Source organism: Letharia columbiana (assembly GCF_014066305.1).
Source record: "Letharia columbiana isolate WasteWater2 chromosome Unknown Sc0000014_s0, whole genome shotgun sequence".
Classification (NCBI taxonomy): Eukaryota; Fungi; Ascomycota; class Lecanoromycetes; order Lecanorales; family Parmeliaceae; genus Letharia; species Letharia columbiana.
Genome location: NW_023501053.1, coordinates 161223 through 189153, shown reverse-complemented (window position 1 = coordinate 189153; position 27931 = coordinate 161223). Strand labels below are relative to the sequence as shown.

Sequence of the window (27931 nt, the reverse complement as noted above, 5' to 3'; positions counted from 1 at the left end):
CTCGCTGCCTATGACTCGGAAATCCATCAACACAACAATACGCGGAGACCCATCAACTTTGACCACCGCAAACAAGTCATCGTCTCCACAATTCAAGGAGGCCAATTAGTATCAAGACTTCCTGGACCGATGCTGTGAAGACTGCGAGTTCTTGATCAGCAACGCGCTTGGCAAGGCCAATTGCAACAGAAAACTTATGATGCCGACCCTCAAGCAACTCACGTGCAATGTGGAGTGGGCAGGCTCGAGACTCCCATTGCAAGAATACCACACCATCTACGCCGATGGCTACGTCGAGACATTCATCGCCGTTCCCTCAACACCGACCCCTTTCTCCATACACTTGCGGTCACACGGTTACATCGCGCCTGGATTGGCTGTCTTTGTTTACGTAAGTTTGATTCGAGTTGTTTTAATACTAATTTACACTAATTTCTTTTTGTCTCTAGATGGATGGTGTTTATCAATGCAACCGCAATCGACGCAATCTAGAGATCCCGAACGAAAACACCTCGCGAAAGAAATTTGAAGTTGACTTCATTGTACGTCAGAAGGAAGAACTTCTATGGGATGGTACTTTTGAGGGGAAGCAGTGGGGGTTCGAGAAGGTGAAGATAGGTCAGTCAGAAATCTGACTATTGAATTTCCGACTGCTCATGTCAATGCTCTAGTCCCTGATTCGTCTGTCGAAGATGGCGAACGGCCTCCACATGATGGCGAATACGTCGGCACCATTGAAGTTGTTGTACTTCGTTGCCATCCCTCCGATAAGCGGCGCATCATTGGGAACAAGGCCTTTCCAGACGAGAGCTCTGACGGTAATGAACCGTCTACGCCGGGACGTTTCGATGGTGCAAGCGATCCTCAACTCGAGTCAAAGTCAAAGTCTGGGTGCAAGGCTCAGACTTTCGGCCCAGATGGGGGTTGGGATGACTGGGGCCCACCACCGCCACCCCTTGACGAGCCAAAAATGGGCAGAATTGAGATGACAAGTGAGAACACGGGAACTTGGAATCCTGTGGGCCAAGGGTCCAATAGCAGCAACGCTCTGGAGAAGACTAAACGATGGGATAAACGCAGCGAGTCTCGGGACCACTTCCAATCGGACTTCCAGAAGAGCGAATCTCCTGCTGGATCTCGACGTGGCCGTTCCGTCCAACCTCGCAGCATAACGGATCAGGAGAACGCACCCCCCCTAAACCTCAGAGGTGGAGGACCTGGCAGCTACTCGATCGCCTCTTCTGAGGCAATGAGAAATTGGAATGGCGGACCACCCGCGCTGAAGGAGTGGACGCAAGGAGACGCGCCTTCAAAAGGACATGGAGGACTACCAGCCGCATTCGATCCCTGGACGGCCAATTTACCCACGGGAGACTTCACGGATGACGCTGAGACTAAGCCGCAGACCCATGTGGAAGCTTGGGGGACAGTAGACGAGACAAAGAACAAGCCAGGAAGCAAGAAAGGCAGCAAGAAGGACTCCATTGTTTCAAGAAATCCGAATAATGTTCCAGGGGCTTGGGGCGAGTCCAATGACCAGGACCAGGGCAGAAACGATGACTGGGGAGGCAACGACGATCCGAATCAGGGCAACAATGGCGATAACTGGGGTGCCTCTGGAGACACTGGAAACAGCGGCGATGACTGGGGAGGGGCTGGAAATCCCAACGCTCAGAAGAATGACGAGTGGAACGCTGGTGGCGATCAGTCTCAGGAGAAGAACGACGGCTGGAACAACAATGGCGGCGCCTCCAGCTGGGATGCCCCAAAAAAGGATGGAAAGAGAGATGACGGTGCCTGGAACCCTCCCAACGATAAATCCAATGGCAATAACGATGACTGGGCAGGGAACCAGAATATTGATTTGAAACAAAGAAACGACGAATGGAGAGCGACTGAAGATAACGGCACTAAGCAGAACGATGATTGGGGAGCTACTACAGGCAACAACGGTCAGCAGGGCAACAGTTGGGGAGGCGACGCTGGCCGGCAGTCCGATACATGGGGTGGCGAAGACACGATGCAAGTTACGACAGGGGCAAAAGATCCTGAGACAGAAGATAAGTCCACAAGCAATCAACCAGCTGCGAGCGGAGAGAAGGCAGGCTCTGCCTTGAGCTTCGGTAACTCTAGGGCCAAAGGTTCGAAGCCAGCCTCCATCAAACCCAAAACGGCTTCAGTCACATCGAACAAGAAACCTTTGCCATTCGATTGGCTACAGCCATTGGAGAAAGCATCCAGTATTTCTGGTCCTACAGTCGCCGTGAAGAAGGCTTCCGTCCCAGGCGCATGGGCCTCACCCGTAGCGTCTCGGAATCAAGGGGAGCCGAAGCCAGTGGTGGCTCAAGTTCCACCAACCTTTTCTATATCCACACCACCCAAGCCGAAGCCCTATTGGTCGAAATGGAGAAATCTAAACATCATTGCCGAAGCCGAGATGGAGGAAGAACATGCATTGTCTCCCGAAGAACTCAAGGGACCTGTCTACAGCATCCCTGCCGAGGTCGCGCAACGCAACATGATGTCTCATCAAGTACGTCCTGGGCGTCCAGCAGCGTATACGCACAAGAGAAATAAGCCGAGGTACATGGACACACATGAGAGCCCGTACGCAGTGTTCTTGTTCAAGTATAGGGACAAAGAAATCGTAGAACACATGCTGAAGACGACTATCACCGAGCCCGAAGTCGACGAGAAAGCAAGGCTCGCCTCGCTGTCCAAGCAGGACCTTATTGACGAACTCATGAAGACCAAGTCAAAGCTCAGCGTGGTTGAAAGTGACTCCTCTGGGCAGGCGACGTTCGTCAAGAAATTAGATGAGAAGTTGAGCAAATTGGAAACCAGCAAAGAAGACGTGCCAGCTATAGATGACTGGGTGAACACCACTAGTCCAACCAACGGCCAAGGAAATGGCAATGCAGGAGAATGGGGTAAAAATGACACGCAGAAGGGAAACGGGAAAGGAGGCTCTGGCAACGGCAATGAGACGAGCAATACCAATGGCGGCGACTGGAGCAGAAATGAGAATAGCAATAACAACACCAACGGCAATGGAGGAGAGTCGTGGGGCGGGAACGGTGACAGTAATGCCAATGGCAAGAGCGACTGGAATAACAACGGGAATGCTGAAGTCTCCAATGGAGCCGAAGAGAGTGGCAATGGTGGCAATGACTGGGGTATTACCCACCAAACCAATGGCGGGGAGAAGAAAGATGACAATGGGTGGGGTGGGAACGATAATGGCGGAGGCGGTGATTGGAACAACAACAACAATAACAGCGGCGGCCGCACTAAATCTGCTGACAATCGGGGCGACGACAACGGTGACACCAAAGCGGCTGATGATTGGGGCAATGACAATGAGGGCGGCAACGATAAAGGTGGGGATCGCTGGGGCAACAATGGGGGCGAAGGATATGAAGGCTGGGGTGGGGGTGATGATAAGAAGGACGAAGGCAAGGGCAATGGGGATTGTAATGCAGGCGGTGACAATTCATGGGGAGCAGATGCTGGTGGGGGAGGAGGTGGTGGTTGGTAGGTCCTCACTTCGAGAGGGAGGTTAGCCGCACGCTTTTCACGGAGGAGGCTGTTCGAAGGGATGGAATATGATAACGACTAGTTCTTACTACCGTGCGCTGCGGTGACGAGACGCTACTCCTGACTCAGTTCCTCTTTCAAAATCTTGCGGTTCAAGGCTCGTCCAGCGATGCCGTCCTCCAACACTTGCTACTCAGGCTCCAACACACTCTCCAAGGGCTTGAAGCCTTTGTTCGATCAAGCTGATCGGTAGCTGTCCCATTCCAAATACGTTGTGCATCGTCCAGCGGCCATCATGAAAGGTGAAGCCTTACTCGTTACCACTTCTCTTCACTCCTAAGTCATCCAATCATATTCAGCATCGCTCTTCAAATTTGGCTCGTGCAGCGATGGGCCACCGTGTAGCGTTTCTCCAGTCATACGCCACTCGTTAGACCTTGTATGCCCATCCTCGCTGTCTTCGCTGGGATAGGACCGCCGAGGATAGAAATGGCCAAGGGTATCCCATCCGCTGTAAAATCCGCGTTGAGAGAGCCGGCCTCTTGCGTCTTGTGCACTTGGTGGTGTGATGGATGCATTTTGGAGCATCTCGACGAGAAGGTCTGAACGGGGAGCTGGGGGCTCAGGGGCTTCAACATGGCGATAGCTCATTGGGGATGGCCGAGGGTAGTCGTCATCGTCTGGACCGGAGGATTCGTCTGACTCGCGAACGCGCTCACGTCTTTCTCTGTAAGGTGTCTCGGGTCCAGTGAACATGGGCTGTCGACTTGGCTCTCTCGACTTGAGCGCTGGTGAATAGAAACTTCTGTAGGATCTTGCCCCTTCGAAATCAATGTATGAGCCGTGATGCCTGGATGGATCCTCAACATCGTCAGGGCTTTGCGACACTTGCGCATGACGAAAGGCTGGACGCGGTGTTGCATCATGGTCAGACTCGTATGCCTGGGACCTTGTCTCCGACTGCCGTCTGTAGTTGTGATCGGAGACCGTTCCTGGAATTGGCTCAAAGCCTTCCTGAGATTGCGAGCTTAGGCGACGATGCGGTCTGAACTGCTCTTCGATAAGCTCAACGCCCCGATCGTGTTCTATGGCCTTTCGCGACGCCCGAGAGTGCGGTGTGATGGTCTCCTCAATAAGCACGGGGCCGCCGTCACCATTGGCTGCTCCTTGCGGTGAGCGATGGTCGGATGGCGCACGAGAGTAAGCTTGTTGCTCTGATTTCTCGGCATCTGCTGGGCCATCATAATATCCTACTCGTCGCCGTTTTAGGCTTCTCGGCGTGGAAAGAGGCACGGCTTCATCTGTCTCATCGATAAATCGGACTTGACTCGAGCTTCTTACTCGGCGACGCAATCGTGGACCGTCCGAGTCTTCGATATAACTCACCCGGCTCACACTTCTTGGTCTGGAACGATAGTTAGGCCTTCCCATTTCTTCGACATAACTCATGTGACTCAAGCTCCTAGGCCTAGAAAGGTATCGAGGCTGCTCTACATCTTCGATGTAAGGCACCCGGCTCACTGTGCGGGGTCTGGGTAGATACCGTGGTGGATCCAAATCGCTGCTATACTGGATTGCGCTGTCCATGTACTCCGCGCGGCTAGAGCTCCTCAGTACGGACCGAGTGCGTGGCGATTTTTCAGGCAGGTCGACGACCTCTGTACGGCGAATGATTCGAACGGGTTCCATAGAAGAGCTTCGCGTTATTTCTCTTTTTGGTCGTATCTGATCTCCAGCTTGGTTTGCGATTACGATGCGCACATTCTCCCTGGATGGCGACCTTGCCAGGCTTCGGCTCCTATAGTCTCTAGTATACGGACAATGTCTTCGCGTCGCTCGCCTCAGCTCCCTACTGGTGTTATAACTGTCGTCTGTTGACTCTGTGTAATCTCGGCGCCGCTGCTGGTGGCGCCTCCGGCGATGCCTGGGCCTTTCTTCCTCGCTCGAAGTGTGCTTGTCACGACATCTTCCGCAAAGACCTGGTCTGGGTGCCGGGCCAGATATCAAAGGATGGCGGGACTGCCATCTTGCAGAGCGGAATTTGCCGCATGAGGCGCATGTTTGTTGTATGCTTGTGATGGTTCGGCCAGGGGACTGGTCGACGTATATTTTAGGTCGATATCTGGCGGTAGCATAGTCGTAGTACACATCACTTCGAGAGCGAGAAAACATGCTTGGCTTACGTGGCGTCTCGACAGAGTACGCGCGTCGAGAGGAGCCGAGAATCTGCGTAAGAAATAAAGGAGGCCGGCCGGCGTCCACGGGTTTTTTTCGAACAAACGCTGGTCGTGTATGCCCTGGAAGTATGCCAACGTAAGTCTTTCCAGGTATCATGTGACGGCCTTCGGGAATGCCATAAGGTGTCGCGCTGGGAAGCATGAGAGATCAGCCTGTGCTATTACAGCGTCAAGCAGGGAGGGATAGATCAGACCTCAATGCGACCGGAGCATCCATACTGTTTGAGAGGTTGTGGTTGAGCCAAGGTGTGACATTATTTTTGATCGAGTGCAGGAGCGTGGCAAAGAGTGGAAGTGGAAGTGGAAGCTAAACAAAGGAATCGAAAAGTAGAGAGCGAATAATAGAGGGAAGGGAAGATAATGTGTGGTTGCGTCGTCAGTGCATTAGAGCAATGAAAATGTTTGGTTGGAAGGATATCGAGGTACGTTTAGAAGAGGGGGTGAAAGTGTTGATTGTTGACCAGCTTCCATGTGCTAATGTGCTATAAAGGAGCTAGCAAGACCGCATGTACCGCAACAATTGGGCAAGGAAGCACGTTCCCGCACCATTGACACACCAGAAGTGCACCGTCCAAATGAAATTTTGATAGAAGAAAAGCCATGCCACATAGAGAGGATAGGATGTGTGGCCTTGACTCTCGGTTAATCTTTATCACAGGGCCGGTTGGAGGCAGGCAATGGATCTACTCAGATTATCTAATAAATCAGTGATTTTATTCCCATCTAGTTATTCACGCTTGGAGCTGATGCTCCTGATTGATACGATGAACCTGATGGAGTCAAGAGGAAGTTGCGCAGAGGAAGCTGCAAGGAGGAAGTTGCAAGGCGCGAGAGAAGCTGGAAGTGCCCGCAGTGGTTGAAGGGATCTCGACCGGAAAGAGCGTGGTAGATTAGCATGGCAGATAGTCTTGAGGAGTGTGTAACATTGTTCACATTGTTCACATTGTTCACGTAGTCCATCGGTTGCACTTGCAGGTAGAGTAGTATCATCCATGTATGAGTCTTTCGTCTTATGACAAGATAGAATGAGAAGTCTGAGATTCACAGCCCAGAGATTCCTTTTCCAAGTTTCGTCGTCTCATCGAACAAAACCACACTCAGTACTTGTATGCTCTTCTTCCTGTCATGTAATGCGTGGTTATGATAAAAGGAAGGCGAGCCAGGAGGGAAGCTGGGACGAGTCGAGGGAGTGAAGTTGAGCATTTTGCAGGGAGGCAGGGGTTCCTCTCGGCTCTTCCCGTGTGGGGCTTACCTTATTCTACCTTAGTCTAAAGTAGGTACCGCTTTATCGCCCAGGACGGAAGGGACCCTTGAAGTTGTAGGTCGCTTTATTGTCTCACTCTCAGTAGATTAATCTTCAGAGCAAGTGGATGCAAGAGCAATCATCCCATCTGAATTAGAATCGCCATTGTACTATTACACTTACGACTATACCCTTCACTGTTCATGCTGAACATCACTCTAGAGAAGAGAGCAGCCTGCCATATCATCCTCAATGACAAGAATGACCTGAGAACCCCGCCATGCGCAAAGTGATACTGAAGACTCTCTTGGGAGTATGAGCTCGACGTACCTCTCAGTCTCAACACAGTTGGCTGAAAACTTGCATGCTCATTTCACGCTCATACTTTACCCACTTGCGCTCGTGCTGACTGTCTATCGCCTCAGTCCGTGCTGACTGCGCCGCTACGTGAAGCCTTCTCGGGACGGACAGTCCCATATTTGGTACATCTTGCGAAACGATTTGTGACAGTCCTGCCACTACTCCATTCCTCACAATGGCAGCTCCGATCACAGTCCCAAAGACTCCCTCCGAAGAACCCTTCGCCCTCCAAAGCCTCTCCCCAATCGTGCTAAGTTACCTGGAGACAATTTCGTCTGGCAAACGGCAGCTGTCTCCTTCGCAACTCGCAGAGCTTAGAAGGCCTCCGCACGACAACAAGTTCCTGAAGTACATGAGCTCGTCTGACTCCAATGCTTCAGACTCCACACCACCAATAGATCTCACCCATCCAATCTCCAATTATTTCGTTAACAGCAGCCACAACACATACTTGACAGGAAATCAGCTTTACAGCACAGCCAGTACGGATGCATACAAGAATGTACGTCCCCCTCGTTAATGATAGGAAGGAGAGCTTTACATTTCCGTTATACGGAACCCACGTTCAGGCGTATGAGATCTGACGAGAGTAACACATAAGGCCCTCGTACGTGGATGCAGATGCATCGAGATCGATGTTTGGGACGGCGAACCCAAGGCCTCCTCCGATGAGGCTCAAAGAAATTCCAGCGAAGAAAAGAGGCACAGGTTCAGACCACACGTGCCCGAAACGTTCTCCAATCACGGTCCCTTCAAACATTTTCACAGAAAGAAAAGCTCTGCCGCCTCTACACCTCCTGAGACAGAAGGTGCGGATGAGTTCTTGGACATGCCTGCACCCTGGACCTCTTCTTCTACGGCTACACGGGCCGAACCAAGGGTCCTCCACGGGCATACTCTTACGAAGGAAGTGCCTTTTCGAGATGTCTGCCAGGCCATACGAGATTCAGCATTCTCGAAAAGGTATGATGGCCAGTGTGAGACCAAGTCTCAATGCTGACTCCTACGATAGTGATCTCCCGGTCATAGTCAGCCTTGAAGTCCACGCTGGCGCAGAGCAGCAGGAGATAATGGTTGAAATTATGAAATCTGTTTGGAAGGGCTTTTTAGTCCCGCTACCAGTATCTGACTGCACAACACTTCCCAGTCCAGACTCACTCCGCTGCAAGATTCTTGTCAAAGTGAAATATAGCAATCCCAAGAAAGCAGCAGCAAAGCTCCGACCTGGAAAAGATGCACTCTCCTCTGACCTCCGTTCCAAATCAAGGGGTGGGTCGTCATCCTCTGCGTCGGAAAACGAAGAGCTCTACGCCACCCATGATCCCGAGAAAAAAAAGAAGAAATCCTCTATCGTTTCATCTCTGTCTGCCCTGGGCATCTACACGCGAGCGTACCACTTCAAGTCATTGACCGCTCCCGAAGCTATGCTGCCTACCCACGTGTTCTCGCTCTCGGAGAAGAAGCTTATGGAGGTACACGCGTCGTCTGGTCCTACGCTCTTCTCGCACAATCGCAATTACCTGATGCGGGCCTTTCCTTCTGGCATGCGTGTCAGAAGCGACAATTTGGACCCTTCTGTCTTTTGGCGGAAGGGCGTGCAGATGGTGGCACTCAATTGGCAACGATGGGATGAAGGTATGATGCTTAATGAGGCCATGTTCCGCGGTAGTAGTGGCTATATCCTCAAGCCTAATGGTTATCTTGGCAATCAGACGTCGTCAGCAATTCCGCGATTATCTACAGAATCCCAAGCGGACGCTATCGCGCACAAACTTCTCACTCTTTCCATCGAGGTATTCGCTGCTCAGAGTATTCCGCTCCCGCTTGGCGATACCAGACCATCCGGTTTCCATCCCTACGTCAAATGTGAGCTCCACGTTGAGAAGCCAGCAGAGCGCACTGGCGAGCCCATCGAAGGTGGTGGCAAGGCTAAAGAAGGTGAGTACAAATGGAGCAGCAGAACGATGAAGGGTACGGAGGTAGATTTTGGGGCTGAGAAGGTCGAGTTCAAGGAGATACCGGGGGTGGTGGAAGAATTGAGTTTCCTCAGGTATTTGCGCTTTTCCTCCTTGCGCACCTCTTGTTTTCCCTGGTCCTGCTGGTCGATAGAGCTGGGCATTGACAATCAGCGAGAAGCTGGAGTGACAAGATTTCGGTGTGAAGAAGTGAAAAAGGCCAGATGATGGTTGGGTCTGGCGAGCAGGGTGACGCTATCTATTCTTGCGTCAATAATGTTACCTCTCATCACTTGTTACTTTATTCTGTTCTGCCTGCGTCGGTGTTGAGCACTAATTGCGCGCCGAGGCGTCAATTATGGATCCATCGACGCTATCAAAAAATTGATTTTCCACGCTTCGGAAGCTAATTCGATCGATTGATAGATTTAAGATACAAGACGATGAGATTGGCAAAGATGACCTTGCTGCTTGGGCTTGCATCAGGCTCGATCGTCTAAGAGCAGGCTATCGCTTTGTGCATTTGCTTGATGGCGCTGGCTTCGAGAGTAAAGGTGTGCTTTTGGTGTGTATTCAGAAGACTCTGACCTGACCGCAATGGCGCCACGAGGCTACGACCTGTCGTCAATGCATTACGAAGTCAATTTTCGCAGGCTTGTGGTGAGCTGCCTAGTGGACTACGACATGGCTCTCTCGTAACGAAAGCCTGCGGGGTTAGACTTCGCTTGGACTGATTCAATATTCGATCGAGGGGCTGCCTTGGCGTGCATAGCCATGAAGATTGCGCCTTTCCCGGGATTCGAGCCACGAGGAGCCCAGCTGAGATTCGGAGGTCTCGGCAAGAAGCTGTTGGGACTTAAGAGGCTCTCCAGGTATCTCGGGATTCATGCAGGCGAGCGGAGAAAGCATGCTACCGTGACCCGCTTTGAGACTTCTAGAAAGCAAAAACCAGGACACTAGTGCTTTGGAGTACTAGCATACGATTCGATTTCGAATACCTTTACAAACTTCACTGAAAGCTTCTGGTACATCCAAAGGATGACATGGATTTCAATGTCCCATTGTTCGACGACGATATGTACAGAGTTTGATGAAGTTGACATCCATACTCGCCGCATATTCCAAGGAGAGCGGCAGATTAGTAGCGGTGAGTGACCTGCAGACCGGAATGATGGCTCCTGCCCTGCATTAGCCTTTTACCCTGCATGCCACCAATGCCTTCCCCTCTTCAAGCGGCCTTCAACTTCCTGTGATGCGTCGCAGCACTTGAGGTGAGTAGCCGGACAGACCCTTCAGAACCATCAGGCATCATGTGGCGGTCAGCGGTGGGTAGAATTTGCACCATAAGGCTCGAATTTCCAAGTTCAAAAGATGTCAACTGCGAAATAGGAGGTGAGCGAAAAGGACTGACTGAGGTCGACATAAGTCGTCGGTGACTGGCAAAAACCCCTGACTTCTAGCAGCATGGCCATTGCCTGTATAAGCGCCTTCTGATCGGTGATCCTGGCGACAATGGCCAAGCCTTGGCTCCAGAATATCAAGTCTATCAATCGTGTTACATATCATCACAGGCAGCGGTGTGGGTTGTATGATGCTGCTCAACTCATGCCTGCATTGCAAGCCTTGGGCGGCGTATAATGTCCAACAGAAGCGCGAGCAGAGGACTAGGCTTTTTGGTGAGCAGCATTTCATTTGTAACGGCGGAATGTATTGGATCGACTCTGGTCTTGCTCATAAAGCTAGCAGAACATCCGAAGTATGCTGGCGCTTATCGAACGTGATCGCTGTCCGCAAAATTTTGCCCATGTCAATTGGCCTAAGCTCGTATCTCTTGATCAAGGCCATATGAATGACCCGGCTAGCAGCGCTGGTTGGAGCCTTTCCGTTGCCATTAATGCTGATATCCGAGCGCTAATTGACCGCAGGATGGTCTCAGAGTCTCCAACTTGGAGCACGCCAAGAAGCTTCCAAGGATGTTCTCCTTTTGCAATCGATGCCCAAAGAGCATATGCGGGCCCTTGTCTCGGTGTAAATTTTGGGACTATCAATCGGTGTAGAATAGAGCTATCGATCGATGTCTTTGTGCGTGTCTGATGAAAGCGAATTGCATTCGGAAGGGTCCAAGTCAGTCTTGGAAACTGGGGCCTCGTCTTGTGAAAATGATACCTCGCGACGCGGTGAGAAGGTTCTGTATGAATCGGATTGCGGAGATGATCGGGCCATGCAGAAGCGAGTTTCGCAAGTCCCCGAGAGGTATTCTGATTGTCTACATAATCAGCATCTTATCCCCCGTTTTCAGAGAATCAAAGCTCACAGACTCACTAGCCTTCCATACCACGTCAATACTGCACACTGTCAGTCCATCTTCACACCCTTCATAACCTTCACACAGCTCTTTCACGATGCCTTTCACTCATAACCACGACGACTTTCAAGCCACGGAGCCTTTCGAGACGCCTCGTAACCATGACCATGACGACTTCGAGGACAACCAGTCTTCCGAGGGGCTCGTCGCGGATCCAGGTGTCCCTACATTTGTTCTCCGCGCAGGCTTAGGTGATCCACGTGGCGCGCCTGTAAGTCTCTCACATCTAATCTACGGGCTCTTGTTGGCTAACAGGTGCCGTGCAAGATGCCCGGCGTTAAGTGCCCACGTTGTGCCGAGAAAGGCATTGAGCAGTGGGTGCTTCCCGGCAAGCATTGCCCTCGTTGCAGTCAGCCCTGCTGAATTTTGAAAGGTGAGAGGTTCTTCGCTATCAAAATCAAGCACGGCGGACACCTGACGCAGACAAAGGCAACGAGACCGGGCATTGACTGTCAATCTTCTGCAATGTCCCGAGGGAGATGCTGTGATGAAGGAGGTTCAGATGTGTCGATCTGCCTTTGACCTGGGTTATGTTGGCTTGATGTCGGGCGAGAGAGTTGAAGATTTCAATCTTGCTTTTCTACTATTGCATGCCTAGTACTTTGAGATTGTTGAGAGACGAGAGTATATGAATTAGATCAGAGTAGAGACGAGATTGAGGAGTACCAAAGCGAGTCAGTTCCGCAAATACGAAGTGTCCTTAGGCTTTCAATCGAGCGCTGGGGACTAGTGAATCCCGGCGCAACATGAATTTCCTTGTCCAAGATTGGGGGTATGTAACATCACCAAAACCACTGTGAAGGCCCCGATCAGCCCCGTAGGCAGCAACGCACATTTAATTTGGATGGCCGGATCCCATCCACGTTGCAGGTCTGCCTGAAAAGCCTACGGAAAGGGAAGTTCCAGTACCCAAACCTTATCTGCGGCAAATTGTATGGAAGAAGCCATGGTATCTTGGACAATGGGGCCTTGAAATCGTTGCGAAAACCGGACTAGAAGCACATATCCCTGACTCATGGCCGGCACAATGGGGTAGTAGTTCTCCTGATTCTAAAAGTTACCCCTGTGCTTTTTGGTTAAAATAAGCAAAAAAAAAAAAAAATGAAAAAAAAACAAGCCGGTCTACAGTAATCTCTCTTGATGACTCTCGCCCTTTGGGCTGAGTCATAGCTGGCTGCAGGAATTGGCTGGAAAGCAGGGGGGGGGGTTCTGGTCCATGCAGATGATGTAATCATTGTGGCAGTCCATCCTCCAACCATGTTAAATGCTGCATGTTTAGGTCATAGTCACTGCTGGCGGCAGACAGTAGTACAAGCTGTCTGGAGTAATAGCTCAAAGGTCAATGGGTCTACTGGATTTATTCACAGAAGAGTTGGCTGCCATCACTGCCATCACTGCCAGAGGGACACAGCCACGGCCTTGGCGCGATTTTCGCCGGTGAGGCTTGCTAGCGCTACAGCTGCAAGAAAATCAAAATCTGCCTCACCTTTACAACTTTTACTATATTCTCAGCTGTTTTGAGACACTATCTTGTCACATGTTCAAGCTGTGCTAACTTTGGTTCTCACAAGTTTCGCGCAGCCCAGATCGGGTGGATGCAGAAGCCATTTACCAATAACTCATACTTACGGGCCTGGAAGGACATGGCTACATCAGCTTGCTAAAAAAAAAAGCCGACTTTCTGCATGAACGGACATGACCGCATATTTGACAAGAGACTGATGAATATCTCCGTTTCGAGCATGCAGCAGCAGCAGAAATGGGGCACGCGAATGTCACCCTGGGAAGAAAATGGTTTGAGAGCCGCACAAGACACCAACACCACTTTCCAGTCACCAAATGCCAAATGTTCATGGGCGCTTAACTGTCGAACCGGACTGGCACCGGTAGCGAGATGCATCATCGAAACCCTACGAGTGATTAGTCCTTTGGTATTCATTGGTTTATACGAACGGTTGATAGCGAGTGGTGGCTTGGATCATGCCACATGGATCATCATCAGACTGAGTCCTACCCTCCGCCGCGCTAAAATCTTAACATAGGCAAAACGGGGCGTTGCCCTATCTCAAGGCGCAGGAACGCACCACACTCGATGTGGTATTAAGAGCCTCACTAAGCCTTTAGACGCTCGAATCAAGCGTTCCTTTCCCACGAAGTCCTGCAGGCTCTCGGGAAAAAGGAAAAGGACTAGTAACATCAACATGCAGCACGAAAGGACTGCCAGGACTGCCAGAACTTGTGCGACTTCCTATAGCGCGGGTTAAACGACAGAACGGGCTGAATGTTTAGCACATTTTCGCCTGGCCCGTCGTGATCTTACTGGACCTGTTCGGTATTCCGAGATGTAATGCATGCACAGACGGCGCAATCGATGCAACATGCTACACTGCATCAGCCTCAGCTGATGGAGCAGCACTCTTCACTGGCCTCCCCAATAATACCCCACCGCAGGCACATAGCGCATCAAGGCGGCTGGTGCCGTAAGGTGTGGGGCCATTCGCTATTCATCTTCACGGCCGCCCGTTCCTGCAGTCATCTTCACCCTACCTCCACTAATTTGAGTCTCGAGTCTAGCTCTCAGGAGTTAATGTTTCGATGATCATGCCTCCTTCTGCGCCCCGGATCAGGCAGAGTTAACGCTCGAGCACACCCTTACCGAAGGATCTGGGTTGCATCTGCCATTGTAGTTTTTGCTCCTATCATTGACTTTGAAAACGAATCTACACACTTTGCAGGGATTCTAAGAATCACTCGCACCATCGCCTGGAACGACCTTACCGAAATCACGGTGCGGCTCTTCGGATGGGAATTTCTTTAGTTCGCATTATTGTGGAGGCACAAGTTTGACACAAGCCCCTATAAGTCCTGCATGTGCTCAATCATTTTTGTGCACTTACCTGTATGCCCAACGCAAAGCCTCCTGGGAATGCTTCGCCTCAATTGTCTCCTTTGAATTCATTACATCCATAATCTCTCCGTGTTCGTCATTATCTGCTAAAGGTCCATTATTGATAAAACAGGCTCATCTCACTTGCCGCCTGCCCTGACCCTCGGCAGCCTACTAAATCTGACTCACCATTTCTTTTACCATTCGAGCTCCCATCAGGCTTCAAACTCCTGTCCATCAACCCAGGCCATCTTTCGCTCGAACCCTTTTTTACCCCATCTGAGGGACACCAAGACTCTTCCCTTCAACTCCTTTCTTCACTGCTGCATGAGTCAATACTTCAACCTTGCTAATTGGAACTTCATCGCCATGAGAGCTGTTCGCCCTTTTCCTGGCGTGCCACACATGGAAACGCGAGAAGAAGAGCATGAGCGGACATTGATCCCTGGCGAGCATAGAAACAGCGAATGGTCTCCATCTATGTACCAGGAAGCAGGTTTTCCAGCCATGGACGTATCTAGAGAAGAATCAATCTACCGAGCTCGAGATATGCAGCCCTATATGAGATTTTCGGAAGACTGCAGCATCATTGATGCACCCCACGCTTGGCGAATGAGCCACGCGGATTATTTTGGAAGAAACTATTACCCACATCAACGACCGCATGGACTTGAGATACCCAAAGGAAACGCATTGGGCGAACACTGGACATCAACAGAGCAAGACACCAGCTGTTCAGGAGGTGACTCATGGACTCCCCACACCAGTGACAGTCGGTCCGAAGCAGATGGAACTTACAACAATCAGCTGCCTCCGTGGAACGAAGACAGTCATGGAGTCAGCATATGTTTTGATCACGTCGGCGGATCACCTTACCTCAATGGCTATAGTGTTTCGCCTCAGGAACTCCAGCAGTATCCTGACAGTTGTGGCGAGGACAATTGCGCAAAGCCAGAACTCCACAGTAAAAAGACTGGCCACACGTACTATCTCGAGAACATTGGGTTACGCACACCTGATCAAGAGTCCATCGATTATGTTCCAGACGACGAACCCATGGGCGCACCCGCTCAAAAGTGCACCAGCATAGCCTCAGTCAAGGATGAGGATGACGAAAGCATGGACGACGACGCAGAACATGACGACGACGACGAATACATTCCCGCAACCGCAGGTCACGTTCACGGACGTGGTGTTGCTCGAGGTTCTTTCGCCGCTAGGAAGCCTGGACTGGCATCCAAGCGCTCTCAAAGGTCCAAGGGCCCGGTTTTTCCCGCCCAAATCCCCAACAAGGTCGCGAAGAAAACTGCCAAAACCCAAGTTCCGTCTCCCACATCCACCCGGAACCACACGCCTTGCACTCAATGTCCATTACTGTTCCCGTCCGATTCCACGCTCAAGAAGCACGTCTTGTCCACGCACACTCGCCCCTTCATCTGCACCTTCCAACGGTACGGCTGCAACGCCACTGTCGGCAGCAAGAACGAATGGAAGCGGCACATCAACGTCCAGCATCTTCACCTCGAGACGTGGAGATGTGACCTCGGTACCTGCGCATCCCCCATCACCACCGCAAACGGCGCCGCCGGTCCAGAGAAGCACAAAAACTGCACGCCCTCGTCCGCCGTCTCGCCGTCGCTTGGGAAGAAGGCCAACGCCAACGAGTTGCAGTATCATGACTTCGACCGCAAAGACCTTTTCACACAACACGTGAAGCGCATGCATGCGCCTCTTGCCCCCGCTTCACATGCTGAGAACGCGGCTTTCGAAGGCAGCATTTCCGGGACTCAGGACCGCTGCCACCGACAGCTGAGGAGACCCCCACCGCGGAGCAGGTGTCCTTACTGCCCGGATAAGGTCTTCGACGGCGCCGGCAGCTGGACCGACCGGCTCGAACACGTAGGCAAGCATCTTGAGAAGAATGACATGAACAAGGAAAAGGAGATAGAGGATGAAGAGCTAAGAGATTGGATGATGCAGCAACGTTTTATGGAATGGCAGGCGCACACGGGATATAAGGTCAACAACACTGAGGGCAAGAAGAAGAGAAACAAGAGCATGGTGATGACGAGTGAGGGTGAAGAGGATGCGGAAGGCGAGGAAGAAGATGTTTAGCGATACCATCTCCAACATTTTCTTCCATGGTGGCCGAGGCTTTCTTTTCTTTTCTCTTCGTTTGTTTGTTTGCCCCAAACGACAGGTTCATCGGACGAAGCAACGAATCTTTTTTGTTCAGCGGGTCCAATCATATATCTTCGGTATTTACTGTACTCGTAGTACTCATCTACACCGCTTATTGCAAGCTTGACCTGAGTGCTTGTCGCCGAAGATAAATGGAAGTGTGGCAACATTGAAAGATGCAATCCAATTCTCCGATGATATTCCCAACCTCGATTGCCTTTTTTTTTCCTTTTTTTTCTGTACTCGTAGCACCATTGTCATACTTTGAAGAATAGAACATGCATGCGAACGGTAATGGAGGTTCAGGATTCGAGGGCCCCTGGAAGGCGTTGAGGGATCCTTTTCTTTCCCCCCACCAAGTGTCAATGGCCCTAAGGCTCTAGGCTCTAAGGTACCTAGGCTCTAGACGTCTAGGCTTGGTCATGATTGAAAATCCGATTTGGGTAAAGAAATGATTGAATAAATTGATGAATAGATTTCCAATTAAATTGACTTTTGAGGGGGGGGGGAGTTTTGGGGGGTGGGGGGTAGGTTCGAATTCAGACGAATTGAATTGAGTTGGGTCTGCAGTCGCATGTAATAAAATGGCAACCAATGAATTAATCGATATTGCAGCAGCAATGCTCATCATCTCATCAAGCGTCCATAACCCATCCACAGTCTCCCTACTCCGTTGTCGATAGCGCTATGCCAAACTAAAAAGCTACCTTATGCTGCCATGTTTCCCATCATCCAAGGTACTTTATCCATTATCCCAATTTATTATTGAACTTTATTCCTCTTATTCCTGTCCTGCCATGACTCCCTTCCTTCCTTCCATTCTATTTACTTGTCATCATCATCAACAGACAGCGTCATCAGAAGTACAATCATGCTTCCCCCGTCCCCTCCAAAGCCTCCAAATCCTCTCCCCCAACCGATAGAGGAAAGTACGAGACGGACAAATACTCATTCGGCGGATATGGGTGCAAGTGGAACCAGAGCACCTCGAGCTTTACCTCAACCGGTAGAGACGAATATCAAGCATTCTCGTAATTCAAGCATGGACAACACATCGCATGACCATTGTCCCGATCCACTGACGTCAGGTAAACGTCCACTCCCACACCCAATTGAATCCACCTCGCATTCCTCAAAGCCCCGGAGGTTCGCTCCTCAGATCATTGACACCCAACGCCGCTCCCGGAGGAATACCGACACGAGCCCCGCTGTGACGCCGACAGATGAGACTGATGCCGCCCCCGGCCACCGGGGTCATCTGCCCAGACATATGAGGCCCAGCGCTCTCCCAGTCCCTCCAGCCAATTCCCCCATTGTCAGCTCCGATCACATCCCGCAGCTCCCCGAATCCAACTTCTCATCCGCCAACTTAGCCAAGAAACAAGAACGAAGACACTCCTTCCGCGTACCAGACCTGCCAGTCATCAAGTCCCAAACCGAAAGCGAGGAGTCCAATGACTCGAGCCTACCCTCCCTATCCACTTCTCCCTCTGCCGACTCCGACGAAACACAAACAAGCAGGCGGAAAAAGAAAAGGAAGAAAAAGGAAGTAGCTCGACGTGAGAGCCAGCATGATCAATACGCTGGATACCTGCTGTCTCTAGCCGCCAACGCCGCAGAGAAGCAATTGAGGGAACAGGCAATGGCCGCGTACCCCAACGAAAACCTGCATGAGCCCGTAGATCATTATGCCATCGACCGGGACTCTGAAGATTTGGATGTCGAAGCTGGAGTCGGTAATCTTGGTTTGAACGGCACGGGAGATGAGGACGGCCGGAACCCTGCAGGCCGCAAACATAGAGACTCCGCCGCGGGATGGGATATGGCTGAAATGCGGCGACATCAAGACAAGCTGGAGCAGCAAAAGAGAGATCAATGGGCTACAGAACAACCGGAGTACGGTCGCCGGCGGTCAGTCAAGAAGTCGATACATGATGCAGGCAATGTCCACAAAGGTGGTGAAGTCGCTGGTGCCCCTCCAAAGGATATCATGGGATGGCAGAAAGACAATGAGATGAAGCCAATGCGGAGTGCTGCAAGTCCCCCTATGGGCGGCGAGAACCTCAAGTTTCCAAAATGCCTATCCCCACAGGTCACCCGCATGGATGTTAACCAATATCCTGGCATGAAGAACTACAAAGGACAGGAAACGCGCCAACACACTGGTCTATGGACCCCAGGTGGTGGATCCAGTCCGCACGATTCGATCAATGGTCTTTGGATGGGTGTCAACGCAGCCGCCGCACAAGCGAAAATGGTTGTCCCGCAAGCCCTCAGGAGTGGTCTCCTCACGCCCAGCTTTGAGCGCGGCGACCCCTTCTCAGCAAACGGAGACTACGGCAGCCATCAGCTTCCTCCTTCCCCACCTAGCTCCCTGGAAGATAACAAGATCGACAGTACCCTCCACCGCGAACTCTCCATGGAGCAAGAGCTCAATGACACTTTCGTCACCCAAGTCTACAACTACCTCTCTCTCGGGTACCCATCCCTCGCGCGAAAGTACGATGAGGAGCTCAGCAAGATTACCAAGGTCCCAATCGAGGATTTGCGCAAAGACGACGGCAGGGTCAATGCGAAAGGCTACGTTGGGGCGCCCGAAGGTACAGGAAGTGACGTGAGGGGCGTCATGGAAGGAAACACAAGGTGTGAAAGGTGGTGCGCGTTGAGAAGATATGTGAGGGAGTGGGGCAGACAGCAACCGCAGATGGGTGTAATGGAGGAGGCCGATGGCGGATGGGGTGCCAGGGCAAGAAAGGGGAGTTGGGCCCTATGAAGTGGTCATCGGCATGGGCCCATGGACCTGCATTGTGGGTGTTTTCTTGATGTTTTCCGCTTGAGGTAACGGTGTCTATGTTGTTCATGTCCTTTCCAACTTGTTCATGTCGTCCGTGTTGTCTCAAAGCGTGCATTTACGGCCGAGATACAAAATGGGAAGCGGGAGTTGTGAAAATCTAGAGCGACGGCGATGGCACTGATGGCGCTGATGGCGCTTCTGACAGCAAACCAAGGAACGCTTTTCCTTGTCTCCTTTTTTACCAGGTGCCTGTTCTCTCTTTTTGATTTCTAGAAGGCATCTTACGATCGAGGAGAGGGTGAAAAGGGAAAAACGCCTGTTCTCTTTCTTTCGAATGTTAAAAGGAGGCAGTTTATGATCACGCGGAGAGTAAGAATGAGAACATGACAAAATGTCATCTGAGGCAGGCATATCATAGAATGATAGCTAGATATTAGAACAAAGTCAAAGGAAAGAGCAGATTTCGAATCCATTACCGTTCGGTGATTCATTCCACACATAGAAAACCCCCACGCCCTCGTGATCCCAAATCCCATCCTCAACTCCCAGTCCTTCTTCTTCTTCTTCTCCTTCTCCTCCTCCTCCTCCCTCCTCCTCCTCCCTCCTCCTCCCCCCACAACCTCAGCAACTCATTTACCCCCCCTCCCTCCTAACCCCCCACGGAAACATCACCACCCCCAAAACACAAACGAACCCCCCACACCCGCCACCGCCAACCGCAACCCACGCACCCGATCCGCGGCGCCAAGGCCATTCCTCCGCGCCCCCCCCCCACTCACTCACTCACTCACTCACTCCACCATCATCATCATCATCATCCGATCGCACGGGCGGCGCATCCTCCGGTGATCCGGGATCCGCGTGCTGGACCGCGGGTTGTAGGGGTGGATGGGGATGGGGATGGGGATGGGGATGGGGATGGGGATGGGGATGGGGATGGGGATGGATGGGGGGGTGTTCGAGGCACGTACGAGATCTGATGATGATGATGATGATGATGATGATGATGATGATGAAGAAGAAGATGATGAAGATGAAGAAGAAGAAGAAGAAGATGAAGACGAGCGAGGTGGGTGGGGTTGTCGTGCCGGGTTGGTGTTGCTGGGTTGTTGTCGTTGTTGTTGTCGTTGTTGTCGTCGCTGGTGGGAGGAGGAGGAGGGAAGGGATCTGGGCGGTTGGTCGGCGTTCGTGGAGGAGGAGTGCGGTGGGGAGGAGGGGGGGTTCGGGGTGTTGGTGATGTAGATAGAGGCTCGGGAGGGCATGCTGGTGGAGTGGACGGGATGCTGGTGGGCGGTTGGAATGCCGTTTTGGGTGGGTTGGTGGGAAGGGGGGGGTTCCTTGTTTCGTGTGTGGAGGTGGGTGGAGAGATGGGAAGGGGGAGGGTTTGGAAGATGTTTGAGGAGGGAGGACATATGTAAGACTTTTTTGTTCTGAAGTTTGTGTGGGGGCAGTGTGCTCTGAGATGTTTCGGAAAGCTTTGCGTGGGTGAAAAGGAGATTTCTTGCTGGGAACAACGAAGTCCGTGCGGTTTCACATGCACATGTATTCTTTCCACAGCTCTATGAGATGGCTTTTGAAGGTGACGGCAAGCGATCAAGCAGGCTGCCGAGACGGATGAGAAATGAAAGATGAGTCTTGACTTTTGCGCTTTTCGGAATACATGTACAGCACGCTCAGCAAAGCTACCCTGACCTTTCACAGAATTCATTTCCTGTTGTCTCTTCTACGTCGCAGCTGGCTGCACGAGAATATTCCCTGTCCCAGGTCAGCAAATCCATCAAATGCAGACTAGGCGCTAATGGAGCAGCTTACCGCCATCAGGATAGAGAACCTGGGAGTTGAAGAACAAACCACCAGGGCCTGCAAGGAAGAGGATGCAGGCAGCCATGTCTGAGTCATGGCCTGTACGACCCGCAGGATTGGACATGCTCATGTCGAGCTTGGATTTTTGGTCTTCTCCTGACGAACCGGCTGTCATCTCACTGGGGAAGATGCCTGGCGCGATGCAATTGACGCGGATTTTGGCTTCGGCGAAAGTGGTGGCCATCATTCGCGTTAGGTGGATGAAGCCTGAGATGAAGGGTGAGCATGCATGGAGGAGCCACGGGACTTTCGACAGGATGACGTACCAGCTTTCGATGTAGCATAGGCGAACTGCCCGTTGCTTGTCCCCTTCATGACGCCGGATATGGAAGCCACGTTGACAACCGAGGAGGTATAGCCAGGCGAAACGTTCCTGCCCTTTTCCAGCAGGGGCAAGAAAGCCATGGTAGTGAAGAACTGCGCTATGATGTTTGTTTGGAATGTTTCTGCCCACTGCTCGGGCTCGCTCTGCATAAAGTGCTCCGAGATGGCTTTTGCAGAGGTCCAATCTGGCGTTCCGGCCTTGGAAAATCGAGTATTATCATCTCTTGCAATGCCAGCATTGTTGACAAGCAGATGGATTCCCTTGGACTCCTTGCTCGCCAGCTCCTCTGCAAGACGCTTGACGTCGTCTTTGCTGGATATGTCGCCTGGAAGGGCAATGATCTTGCCAGGTCCCGTATTGTATTGCTCCACCACCTTGTTCAAGGCGTCTTGGCGACGTCCTGTAATGTAGACTTTGGCGCCGTTGGAGGCCAATGCTTGGGTGATCATGAGACCGATTCCGGTTCCTCCGCCTGTGACTACGGCAGAAAAGTTGGAAACATCGAAGAGCTTGGAGGCTTTGAGGTCCTCATTTGACCTGACTGAGGGATTGTCTGAAGACATTGTTCTGATCACGGTGAGGGTGGTTGGTAGTAGTTTGGCAAAGGTTCTTGGAGAGAAGTTTCGAGCTAGAATCGAAGATGATGCTGTGAGATGTTTAAGCATGGCAGTCTCGGTTCAAGTATATTTTGACAGGGACAGTGCAAATGACGTTGGCACGGCCTTGGAGCCGGTCATGACACCAATGACGTTTGGAAGAATGGTGACGTCGAGCCCCATTGCTGGCGGCATCCAACGGCGAGGCACAGCTCAGGAATCTTCTGAAGCTGCAGCATGGATTGATTGACAGTCAAAGAGGCGGCACATTCATTGAATAGCATCATGATCACAGTCAATGATTTCTCAGATGTAGACCTCCCCAGAATGCAACCTTCGTGTCCCAAATGCTTGGCGTGAACTGGAGGCACAAATCCTGCACAAAATATTATGCAATTACACACCAAGGCTTGAACTGCTTCCTCCAGCTGTATGGCAGCTCAGCAGCTCAGTTGGCTATTTGACGACCTTGTATTCAACAGTCCTGGGCTCACACTCTACACCTTTGGCAAACCTGAATCTTTCCCTTCAGACCTCGGCTTACTTCTACCATCCTCGATTTGCATCCTCAAATGATGTTGAGCGCCACGCAACCCTCGCATGGTATGTTACGCTGTCATCTTAGTCTCTGGCTCTTTCCTCTCTTGTATTCTCTCGCACAGTTGAAACAAACAAGCATAGGGGTCCAAGCGTGGGTCGAAGAGAGGATGATGACATTCTTCAAACATTCTGGTCATTTGAGCGTCCTGGCTTGCTTGAAGGAAAGCTCGCCTGGCTCCTCCCCATCGCTAGCATTGGTCATTCCGGGAGGCATGGTCACCGTGCCCGACGAGGCTCGACATTACGGGAAGCGGTGAAGCGGACTTTTGCATCTTCTGGTGATCGATAGATAGAGTCGGACGGACGAGAGATGATGGCACAGGTGGCTATGCACTTATATTATCAAACGACGTTCTTGAAGAGATAGTCTTCTACTCGATCTGATGGTCGTGTGTGTTTTGCCTGCTGCTTCGATGTGAACAATCCACTCTTCCTGAATCGTTGCGGCAGCATGTCGTCGAGAGGGTGAAGGAAGTGAAGCGCAGCTTCAAAAGTTCCGTTACCGAGATCAAGGGAAACGCTCGTTCCATTCACGTGACCGTTTGTTTCCCTTGACTTCGTCATCCGTGAAGTGAGAGAGACTTATACATTTCACCTTTCCCAGCCTCGGTGTCACATGGCACAACGCTCTTCGCTGATTGACGCCAAGAACGTACACAACCATCGCCTTATGGTCTGCATGGAGAAAGTCTGGAAGCTAAAGCTCTAAGAGGATACCGGCTCTTACGGTTTCATACAAGTTCGAAGCGTTCAGGTCGCGTTCTTACGGCCAACCAACACTTTTCTATATTTTTTTCAAATGTGGGACGACTAAAAAGTATCCGGATCGACATCCTCAGCATGTTCAGGTGCTGATGTACATCCTCGCAGTAATCATATTCGTTAGAGCACCCTTGACCTCTCGGTAGAGGCTACGTAGCAAACAGCCTTCCCAAAAACCAAAGAACGCAAGGTGGAAAATCACAGCCGTGATTGCTTCTATTTGCTGCTTATGTCATTCTCAGCATGTCTCTCGCATGTACAACCACGACTCAAAGTGCGCCACTCACCTTTCTCTCCGTCTCGCAAACGAGCCTCCTTACCTTTCAGCCCTTCTCCAACGCACTCATGATACATACCAACATCTCCACTAGGCGGCATACGATGCGTCGCCCACCCTCCGGTCCATGACCCTGCATCTATCGCATCGCTGGTGATTGCATCCTTCCATGTAGCATACCAGATCCGTATCGCGGCTGAGCTCGGCGTCGCCGCATCTGCACTGTCCTGTGAGTTAGCGAGCGCTACGGGAGGAACGCCCTACTCCTGAAACAAAGAAGAAACATGGGAAAAGTTAACTCACGCAATACCACAGCCTCCTCACCTTCCCCTTAACCACTGGTCCAGCCACATTCGGTAGACGCCGAGCTCTTGCCATAGCAGCAGCCTTCGCCCTCGCCGTCTTCTCCTCCATTCCACCAGCCTCCAACACAACAAGATCCCCGTCCCCACTCCCATCCCCATCGGCATCCGGCCCGCTATCCTCCTCATCACTGCCTCTCTCCTCCTCCGCTTCTCTCGCCTCCTTCTCGGGATCACACACCTCTGCAAGTTCCAACGCCCCCCTCGGCACTTCCCCTTCCAGCGGCACCCAATCCTCGACTCTGGTGCCTTTTTTGAAATGCTCATCATCGATATGATTGAACCGCTCATCCCATGCCTCGATACCCATTTTCTCGAGCCGAACGACCGTCTGGCAGAAACCGCACCAGAAGCCGCATTGGCCATTCCGACCCACGCGGCGCTTCTTACATTGGTCTTTGACGTACTGCTCGTGTTCACGGCCGGCGAGATTGTGTTCTTCGTGCAGATGGGTCATGAATAGTTCGCGGCGGTAACGGAGACGGCCGCATTGTTTCCGGGTGGTAGTCTCGATGGTCCCTGAGTGTTTGCCTCTGGTCGTGGCGAAGTCGGAGCCGTCCGAAATCTTGGGTTCGGCGCATTTCCAGGCTTCAACTTGGTAGTGCATACTGTTTTCGTGGCGTTTCCAGTCGTTTTTACTGCCGAAGCGGCGTGGGCAGTTGGTGTAGGTACAGCCGTAGGGACGGGTATGGCGTTTAAGGTGTTTGCTGTCGACGTTAGCGTATCTCACTAATGCCTCCACGCCGGAAGGTTCAGAAAGGCGAAGCAGTAACGTACGTGAGATCACACTGAGTCTTCTTCTTCTTGTGGCAGAATCGACACTGAAGCTGCTTTTCCGGATCCGTAAGCTCCCTGCAAGGCGAATCTTGAGGGTTCCGTTTCCGACTCTTGTTGGCACTCAGTAGACTAAGAACACTGGTCCTGATGACCAATTCCATTTCTTCCTTACTTCGCGGGTCAGCTTTGCTGAGATCCGAAGCTATGGCTTGGGATGCCTCGTCAGCTGAGATTGCCAAAGTCCGCGATCTATCAGTGTTTGTTGTTTGCGACCCTCGAGCATCGGCCCATGCTGAACCATCTGGGAAATCTTTTGGGTGATGGACTACCGGCTGCTGTCTTCTGGACGGTGGCGAGAGCTTTGCAAAACTTGATCCCGGGGTGGCAAGGCATCGCTCCGGCGCTGGAGGAACATACTGGCCGTCTGGAGCCATTACCCTCTGGTACTGGTCGATTAGTTCCTGGTCTAAGTCCATGAGGTCTCCCACGTCCTGGTTCGAGGCACTATACAGATTGGCCGAGTCTTGAGACATAGCGCTCATATACGCATTGCCTTGTTGATACGGAGTCGAGATACTGTCGACATTAGAAGAGTCATCGATCTCTGGCAGAGTCACCAAATACGGCATATCATTTTCTGTGGTACCATCATCTTCATAAATGCTTTGCTGGCAGAGCTCTAACGAATGAATAAGACCGCGCCTAGAACCACCTTGAGTCATAGAGCATCCACGTTCCCAGGACCTACGGCACTATCAATACCTTTTCATCGAGTGCGCGACTTCGAAGAGATCTACTGACTTGTCCATAAGCTCTTGATGATTCCAATCAGTGTGCAGGCGTTTTATGTGCTGCCGGAAGTTGTCCGCACGTGGCCAAATCTTGTTCTTCTTGGCGCAGTGAGGTGCAGCGCACATGAAAGATTTGCCAGTGTAGACTTGGTGAATACTCTTCTTGTGTCTGTCCAGGTCGTTCTTGGTGGTGAAACCCGTCTTTCTGTTGCAGCCTGCTACTTCGCATTTGAATGGTTTCTCATGGCGAAGTTTGTGTTTGCTGTCCCATGTCAGTCATTGACAGTCGAAGCTAGAGTTAAGGTTGGACATACTTGGATTCTGACTTGTTCTTGATAACTATTCGCGGTCCACACTCCTTGCAACCCCATTCAACACTATTCTCGATCTGATGCTCTGCATAGGGTCGCTCAGCATAGGAGCATTGAGCCTCTTGAGAGACTTGCGAGGGTCTCTCAGTTGGATAGAGCATGTACGGTATCTGGTCGCTCGGAAGCTCCATGGCGTTCATGGCTCCGTTAAGGCTTTGCTGACTCGAGGCGGGAAACTCACCACTGAAGATCGACTGGGTTGCGGGACTTTTGGTGTAATATGCAGAGTCAGGGGGATATCTTCCCGAGACGCTACAGTCCATCTCAGAAGCAGAGTGAGGCCAATGCTGTGGTCTGGGAACCGGATAGTTCATTCGTCCCCAGGCGCCGGAATAAGCGCGGCTCATAGGATACTGGAAAGGTCCTCCATTGACAAATTGCGGATTCCACGGTTCGGGGTAAGAGTTGAGTGATGGATTCGGCTCTGGCTCCTGATGTCCTACGGAACCCGATTGTGCGTCTTGAGTAAGTGGTTCCAGATCATTGATCTGGCGTGGGTAAGCGGGTCGTGGTGATGTGGGTCCTTCAAGACCAGGGGTGGGGAGTAGCAATTGGTTAAGGTCAGCGCTCGACGAAGAGGCCGTGTTGGTGTAAGCTTCAAGAGCAGGGTCAATAGCGATGGAGGTTGACGGAAGATTCATATGCTGTAATTGATGGTATCCATATTGAGATCTGTTATGTCTTTTGCTGCGACCATAATGAAACTGTCACGTAGTCAAATCAGCCATGCTCAACTTTTGCCGGGGGTTTCTTTTTGCAGTGGCATGGTGATGGATTCTGTCTACCTCCGGCTGAGCCTCGGCATCAACATACGGCCTTTTCCTGGAAGGCGTCATGATGGAGATAGTAGGCGAAGTTCAAGGTCAAGGTCAAACGCTACGACGTGATCGAATCGACATGCCTGCTTGCGATGTTAGGATGCGTAAATTGTGACTAAAGCGATGGCGCCTGAACGGTAATAGTTGCTGCTATCAGTGCTATGTGTTTGGGGGTTCGCTCCGCAATTGAGGCAATGCGAATGCGGACGGACACATTCTCCCAGCTGTGCAAGCTGTCCAAAATTGAGGGCGGATGGGGGGAGGGGAGGTGGGCACTAATACTAGCAATCCGATCACACTGCACAGCCTTCTCTAGTGACAAGAGAGACCCGCGTTGATTATTATTCTTACCATGCAGGTACGCATCCGGTCTCCTCATTTCCCTTCATTTCCTGGTGTACTTTTGGACCGGATGTCGCGCTAGAGAATGTCGGAGCAAAATATCATACGTCGCACAATGTCAGCATATTAGCTGTCGACATTTGACTGGAAGATAAGATGATTCTGTGCAACTTCGGTGAAAGAATTGTGGAGCTGGGAAAGAGTGAAGCTTGCAGATATGTGCACCGCCGGAAAGGTGTGTGTGTGTGTGTGGTTGCCTGGTTCTCCTTCTATCTTCGGGGCGCAGAAACCCCTCAATCCTCTTGACCGAACTTACGGAGGTACCTCCAAATTACCCTTCGCACAACGCTCATTGGCTACGCGCGGCAATCCACATGGATTTGATTGCCTGCGGTACTGACTTGGACACAATCTATCTTCCAAGCAATCGTCCTGAGAGATAGCCCGATTCTTCTTTCTCTAGCAGTAGTACGGATGTATCTTCATTC

At 51.5% G+C, this 27931-nt stretch overlaps 8 protein-coding genes across 8 annotated transcripts; 5 read left to right on the top strand and 3 right to left on the bottom strand.

Annotated features, from left to right (window-relative positions):
* Positions 1-196: 196 nt before the first annotated feature.
* Positions 197-3538, top strand: HO173_005284 (uncharacterized protein; the record flags this gene model as incomplete). Its single annotated transcript, XM_037307202.1, has 3 exons — positions 197-391; positions 450-618; positions 672-3538. The coding sequence occupies 3 exons, from the start codon at positions 197-199 to the stop codon at positions 3536-3538; spliced, it is 3231 nt and encodes a 1076-aa protein (XP_037165842.1).
* Positions 3539-3873: 335 nt separating this feature from the next.
* Positions 3874-5991, bottom strand: HO173_005283 (uncharacterized protein; the record flags this gene model as incomplete). The annotated part of the gene is made up of 2 exons (XM_037307201.1): positions 3874-5905; positions 5969-5991. 2 exons carry the CDS (start codon positions 5989-5991, stop codon positions 3874-3876), a joined length of 2055 nt encoding a protein of 684 aa, XP_037165841.1.
* A 1561-nt stretch (positions 5992-7552) lies between these two features.
* HO173_005282 (uncharacterized protein) lies at positions 7553-9924 on the top strand (the record flags this gene model as incomplete). Its single annotated transcript, XM_037307200.1, has 4 exons — positions 7553-7879; positions 7979-8340; positions 8390-9427; positions 9759-9924. 4 exons carry the CDS (start codon positions 7553-7555, stop codon positions 9922-9924), a joined length of 1893 nt encoding a protein of 630 aa, XP_037165840.1.
* Positions 9925-11734: 1810 nt separating this feature from the next.
* Positions 11735-12060, top strand: HO173_005281 (uncharacterized protein; the record flags this gene model as incomplete). Its single annotated transcript, XM_037307199.1, has 2 exons — positions 11735-11908; positions 11965-12060. The coding sequence occupies 2 exons, from the start codon at positions 11735-11737 to the stop codon at positions 12058-12060; spliced, it is 270 nt and encodes an 89-aa protein (XP_037165839.1).
* A 383-nt stretch (positions 12061-12443) lies between these two features.
* HO173_005280 (uncharacterized protein) lies at positions 12444-16699 on the top strand (the record flags this gene model as incomplete). Its single annotated transcript, XM_037307198.1, has 2 exons — positions 12444-12469; positions 15043-16699. 2 exons carry the CDS (start codon positions 12444-12446, stop codon positions 16697-16699), a joined length of 1683 nt encoding a protein of 560 aa, XP_037165838.1.
* Positions 16700-17636: 937 nt separating this feature from the next.
* On the top strand, positions 17637-19538 carry HO173_005279 (uncharacterized protein; the record flags this gene model as incomplete). The annotated part of the gene is made up of 1 exon (XM_037307197.1): positions 17637-19538. The coding sequence occupies one exon, from the start codon at positions 17637-17639 to the stop codon at positions 19536-19538; it is 1902 nt and encodes a 633-aa protein (XP_037165837.1).
* Positions 19539-21282: 1744 nt separating this feature from the next.
* Positions 21283-22310, bottom strand: HO173_005278 (uncharacterized protein; the record flags this gene model as incomplete). The annotated part of the gene is made up of 3 exons (XM_037307196.1): positions 21283-21314; positions 21372-21629; positions 21689-22310. The coding sequence occupies 3 exons, from the start codon at positions 22308-22310 to the stop codon at positions 21283-21285; spliced, it is 912 nt and encodes a 303-aa protein (XP_037165836.1).
* Positions 22311-24072: 1762 nt separating this feature from the next.
* On the bottom strand, positions 24073-27119 carry HO173_005277 (uncharacterized protein; the record flags this gene model as incomplete). Its single annotated transcript, XM_037307195.1, has 6 exons — positions 24073-24204; positions 24286-25051; positions 25122-25865; positions 25923-26174; positions 26227-26987; positions 27069-27119. 6 exons carry the CDS (start codon positions 27117-27119, stop codon positions 24073-24075), a joined length of 2706 nt encoding a protein of 901 aa, XP_037165835.1.
* Positions 27120-27931: the final 812 nt, after the last annotated feature.